Source organism: Sesamum indicum, linkage group LG1 (genome assembly GCF_000512975.1).
Source record: "Sesamum indicum cultivar Zhongzhi No. 13 linkage group LG1, S_indicum_v1.0, whole genome shotgun sequence".
Lineage (NCBI taxonomy): Eukaryota > Viridiplantae > Streptophyta > Magnoliopsida > Lamiales > Pedaliaceae > Sesamum > Sesamum indicum.
The window spans coordinates 14,980,871-14,986,870 of NC_026145.1; the positions used below are offsets into that span (position 1 = coordinate 14,980,871).

Here is a 6,000-nt window from a genome sequence, read left to right on the forward strand (position 1 = left end):
GTCTTCCTTTTCAGCCTTGTATAATATACTCATACTAGGATGTCTTATTTTCCCTCTTATGGTATGCAACATAACCGAGTCCCAAGCTTCTATGCATAAGTGCATTGGTTAACTAAAGAGAGACTAGGCTTCCTAACAAAAGAATATGTATATCTTCTCTCAGTCATGGGTCTTTTGCAAAGATAATATTTGCAAAGAAATGCAAACACCAGAAGTACTGTGATCAATGGTCAATGAATGTTGTATATGTATTTTCATAAAATTGTCTCTTTTTTTAAGTCAGACTTGTCTGAGCCCTGTGCATTGGTAGATGCGTATAGCATCAAGAATCTGGGCATACGCTCATTTGGATCATCGATACAGTTACTGTTCTTTATAGAAGTTTTAATTGTATGATGGTTTCAATCTTAGTGACCCACTATTAATAGAAACCAATTCTTAACTTGTGCACTCAGATGGTCTCCAAAGTGACGTTACCTACATGACTACTCTCATGGGTACAAGCTTTGACTTGGATGTAGACTCAATTGATAAGTATAAGATCGGAAGTTCCAAGCATTGAAGATATGAAAAGAGATGTTTGATATTCATTTCACCATTATTTAAGAAGTGACTGGAGTGTATGTGTTTGGACCTTGAGCGATATACAACTTGACTAGATTCTTACAGAAAGGACTATACTCCTCTTTAGTGCATGCTCTTTCACTTTTGCTCGGCGTAACGTATTCTTCCTTTCATGTGGACTGTGCATCTGATTTCAAGTAATCTTGCAGCATTCAGTCAGCACAAGATCCCCCTGTTGCCCACCTTTTTAATATTTGTGATGCTGGAATGTAATAGATAACGTGGCCCTTTATTTCTTGGTGGTTGTACTTCCTCTTTGCTGGATTGATATCTAATAAAAGCACTGCAAGTTTCAATAATATCTACTTGCTAGATTCTGGTAATGATGATATCCTGGTCTTGTGCTTTGGCACTGTTCCTATCACAGGTTGGACAACTCAGACCCTTTGAGATCAGACATGGCTGGAAAGAACAGATCTGCATTTAGCATGGAGTTGACTCCTGCTTCTTCCAATCAAAGTGCGTCACAGTCTTTTAGAATGGGATTTCAACGAGGATCTGAAGGACTTATGACACTTGGTCGATCACTAACATCTGGAGTCACAAAGGCGGTGTTCCCGGAGGACCTCAAAGTTTCTGATGTAAAAATATTTGATCCTCAAGACAAGAGTCTTCTGCTTTGGAACAGGCTTTTTGTCATCTCCTGCATTCTTGCAGTATCAGTGGATCCTTTGTTTTTGTTTCTTCCTGTTTTCCAGAAGGAGAACATGTGTCTTCATATACATGACAATTTAGCATACACAACGACAACTCTGAGGAGTGTAATTGATGCATTTTACCTTGTACGCATGGTTCTCCAATTCCGAACAGCTTTTATTGCACCTTCTTCTCGGGTTTTTGGACGAGGGGAACTTGTGATTGATCCCAAAGAAATAGCAAACCGATATATACATCGTTATTTTTTCGTGGATCTGGCTTCTGTGCTACCTCTACCACAGGTATGGAGAATGCTGACAATTAATGAAACTATACATCTAAGAGTAATGCATGTAATTGAAGGTACTATAGCTTCTGATGAAACATTAAGAACCATCAATTATATGTTCTTCATAGTTGTTTAAAGATTTACCATTGATGGTGAATCACTTGACAGAAATTTATCTGAAGTCATAATAATAAGTAAGGGGTTTTTGTACGAATTTGGGTCAAAAGCTTAAGACTTCAAATATCCAATGCTTTGTTATCATGCCTTTCCACCCCGTTTCTGATTTAAGCACGTGCTACTGCCATTCTAGTCCGGGAAGTAAGAAACTACAAATACTTATGAACTAAACTACATCATATGCCTCCTTTCTTTAATCATCTTCTATTATAAGCGTCATCTATTTAGAAAAGCCCTATTATAACAGCTATTTCATTATTAAATTTATGCAGAATATCCCCCTACTATTGTATGAATATCTACATAACAAAATCAAACATTTTTACAGAATCCATGAGTTGTTTAGTATAGAGTTCGTATGAATTTACTTATATTTGCTGCTGGATCTTAACCATGAATCCATATAAGAAGCTCTGTAGTATTAAGTAATATGAGTATGGTGCTTGGCGTTTCTACTTAAATGCAGAAGGATATTTAACACTTTTCCACTGAATAGTTGCGTCTTACCTTGAAAAGAATAAAAGACTAAATAATATGAGACACACTCAGCAGCAAACAGTTCTTATTACTTACAAAAAACTTTGTTAGTTGGTGCCTTACCTGCTTGGCTCTTTACTGGACCTTGTGCCTGTGGATGAACTTGCTTGTGACATTCAGTTTTCTATTTCTTGCCATCTGCAGATTGTAGTCTGGAGGTTTTTGCACCAATCAAAAGGTTCAGATGTATTGGGTACAAAAAGAGCACTAGTGATTATTGTGTTTGTTCAATATATTCCTAGGTTCTTGCGTTTTCTGCCTCTTATTTCAGAGTTGAAGAAGACTGCAGGTGTTTTTGCCGAAACTGCATGGGCTGGTGCAGCTTATTACTTGTTATGGTTTTTGCTTGCTAGTCATGTAAGTTAAAAATGTCTGCTAACTGCTGATCTCATCCCAGTTTATTGCATGGTCGGAACATTGAATTGTATGAAAGAAGCTCGATTCCTTATTTGTGTTCCTGCTGCATGGTGTTTCATTTGAGAAGTTTCATCTCGTTCTCTGCTTACATGTTTTTCACTCAAGCTGTTTCCAAACTTCAATTTCCGTTTCCTTATATTCAAGAGAGTGAATTCTAGTTATTTTTCAATTATAAGGGCGTCATTGTTTCTTAAAACTTTTGGTTAGACTGAATTATCCTTGTTGATATTATTATTTGTAAGGATAATTATGTAAATTGATTTAATATCTTAAAATCTGATTTTGATTATTCTAACATGCTTCAATACTTATAAAGTAGAATGTGTGAATTCCTTGAGCTAACATATAACAGGTTTTTGGGGCCTTATGGTACCTATTGGCCATTGAACGCAAAGATACATGCTGGGATACAGCTTGCAGGGAAAATCCAGATTGTAATCCAAGTAATCTATATTGTGCTTATGAGGTACCAAACATCAAGGAATGGAGAAACATCAGCAAGGCTGTTCTTGAACCAAAATGTGGAGCAACGGATGAAATATCACAATTTAAGTATGGAATATACTTACAGGCTGTATCATCTGGTGTTCTTGAATCTGAGATGTTTGTCTCAAAATACTTGTATTGTTTGTGGTGGGGCCTGCAGAATTTAAGGTACTTCTTTCTAACTCTTTAATTCTTCAACATTATTTCTAAGAGAAATTGCTAGAGCAGCACCTCCCCCACGCCCAACCCCCCAGAAGTAACGTCTACACTCGTTAGATTGTAGAAATAACAAAACATACTTAATTACTGTAGTCACCATCTAACACTCCAAAAAATTTGAATTGGAAAACGAATAAATCATAAGCAAAAAATAATTAAAGAAAATATAAAAACATAACAAATTGTACAATTTAATGGAGGAATGAACAATTATTCTATGATTCTCAATTGATTTATTATTCTAATGTTCCTTTAAAAATCTTATTTCACAAACTTATTTATGTTATATATTGTCGAAAATAAAAATGAGATTGAGAAGAATGAAAATGAGATTGACAAAATGCACATTTATAACTTATTAAGAATAAAAGACTAAATAATTTGATTTTTTTTATATGTTTTAAATTTTTTTTAAAAAATACTATAAGACCAAAGTTGATAATTTTATACCTCTATCCAAGGATTACTTAATTTCATAAAAAATCTAAGGTATTTGTAATTTTTCAAACAACGAGAAGGTATTCGTAATATACCAAACCTCAGGGGAGATCGTTGTAATTTACTCTTAATTTGTAATTTGACTTTAAAATAACTTAAAGTTAGATTAAAAACTTGATTAATACTTATTGCATCATTATTATTATTATGTTTTTTGGGGTAGACAAAACCCAAAAACTTCGTTTATGTATTATAATCTTAATAATATTATCTTTTCGATGAACATTATATCGATTATCAATGTAATTTTGCTAAAGCAAGGCGGGTTTAATAAAAGGCAAACAATACATATATATATATATTTTGATAAGAATTGAACTTATGATCTTATTGTCATGAACAATTATTTTTGTATTCGAGTCAATTGAAAATGAACGTCATCTCCCTCTCTTACACTACGTTGAGTCTTAAATTTCAATGATAAGATATTTTAACTCTGGTTTTCATTTATTTAGTAAAAAATCAAGAGAAATGTACATATATGAATAAAATGTCCTGTTTTAAAAGGGTTTATGTAGGTATCTTAAGAACAGTATATAAAGCACTGAATGCTACATTAAATTAAGAATATTAAAAAACTTTAGAATATTTTGTATAAATATAAAAGTTTATAGATGCGATTTTAGACAAATATAAAAGTTGAGAGAATCTTAAAAAAATTCTATATATAAGTCTAAAAATTTTCATAATACTTAAAAACACTTTTTGAAAGAGTCATTAAAATTAATTTTCAGTGTCCACTTGAGAATGCCAAATGAATAAATATTGGATAGAAGTGCATTTTTAATAATCAAGTTTTTCTATCAAAATTTTCTCATTAAAATGTGTTACTTATTTGTTCATTTTCTTTCTTCAAATCTTTGTTGAATTTTTATGTATTATGTTAACACATTATCTAAGAATTGAGAAAGAAGAAAAAGATAAATAAATATTGAAAAATTAAAAATGTGTATATTACTAGTAACTCTAGTATTAGTTGTTTGTGTTCTAAAGATGAAGTAATTATCAGATGGAATCTTACTTTGCATCGGGAACTTGGAAAGGAACCTATCTTGATGGATTGAAATCTTAATTCATGTTGTTGCTGATAGAACTTGATATAGATGTTGATATGAATTGTCATAGGCCATAAACTAGCTAGCATTAGGTCCAACCACAAGCTAATCTATAGTAACATTTCTTATTTCTATCTCTGCAGTACACTTGGTCAAGGGCTTATAACCAGTACATATCCTGGAGAAGTTATATTTTCTATAACAGTAGCCATTTTTGGGCTCCTCCTCTTTGCTCTTCTCATTGGTAATATGCAGGTATGTCTGCTTCTTCATTTTCAGGCATACTAGAATTGTTTTCTCTCTTGGATGAACTTACTTTATTTACTAGTTATCAGCTTAGTGTATTTTTAAAAATTAAAAGAACCACTCATATATACTCTATGTTGGCTGTTGCTGAACTTGAACTTAAAAATGCTGTTGTCTTTGGCCTGCCAAATATAAAATAAAATCTGAAATTCAAGTTTATCTTCATTCCGTAGCACATCTTCTTTGTGTTAATGACCAGATGTGGTTCAATTATGATTTATTATGTTGCACAGTTTCTGTATTTTTTTATGGTGGATATTTTGTCCCCTGGTGTCTTTTATTGTTTGTTTCAATCGAAATGAAGTGAATAAACAACTCGGCATGACGGAAATTTAGCTGAAAGGATGATAGATCTCATCCTGCTTTTTTAATAAGCTTACTAAAATGAAGTTGTGCATTTCAAAATGAACACAACTCACTAAATCACTTTGTACTATCCGGAAGAAGAAACTCGCCTTGAGTATCTTTCTTCCCAACCAGACAACAGGTAAACTCACAGAAACAACAATCAATTCTTCCAATGGCTTTCACTTTTTCTTGTACTAACTCAAAAGGTATACTATTATATTAGTTACTCAAAACTCCTATTTTCGCTGTTGGTCTAAAATGTTTAGATACTTCATGTCCAAGTTCTAATTTAGAGAACCTGGTTATTATTACAGATGTATCTTCAGTCTCTCACAGTTCGCCAAGAAGAGATGAGAGTTAAAAAACGTGACTCTGAGCAATGGATGCATCACAGAGTACTACCACCAG

The 6,000-nt window shown here is 32.9% G+C and overlaps 1 protein-coding gene across 1 annotated transcript; it reads left to right on the top strand.

Annotated features, from left to right (window-relative positions):
• Positions 1,023-5,278, top strand: LOC110012167 (putative cyclic nucleotide-gated ion channel 8). Its single transcript, XM_020694920.1, has 5 exons — positions 1,023-1,562; positions 2,408-2,620; positions 3,033-3,334; positions 5,082-5,193; positions 5,267-5,278. The coding sequence occupies exons 1-5, from the start codon at positions 1,023-1,025 to the stop codon at positions 5,276-5,278; spliced, it is 1,179 nt and encodes a 392-aa protein (XP_020550579.1).

What these genes read in the sequence shown, in the direction of transcription:
- LOC110012167 (XM_020694920.1), top strand. Translation starts at nt 1,023, where the DNA reads ATGGCTGGAAAGAACAGATCTGCATTTAGCATGGAGTTGACTCCTGCT. An exon ending in CTGTGCTACCTCTACCACAG is followed by an intron (nt 1,563 to 2,407) that starts GTATGGAGAATG and finishes TGCCATCTGCAG; the next exon opens with ATTGTAGTCTGGAGGTTTTT. An exon ending in GGTTTTTGCTTGCTAGTCAT is followed by an intron (nt 2,621 to 3,032) that starts GTAAGTTAAAAA and finishes AACATATAACAG; the next exon opens with GTTTTTGGGGCCTTATGGTA.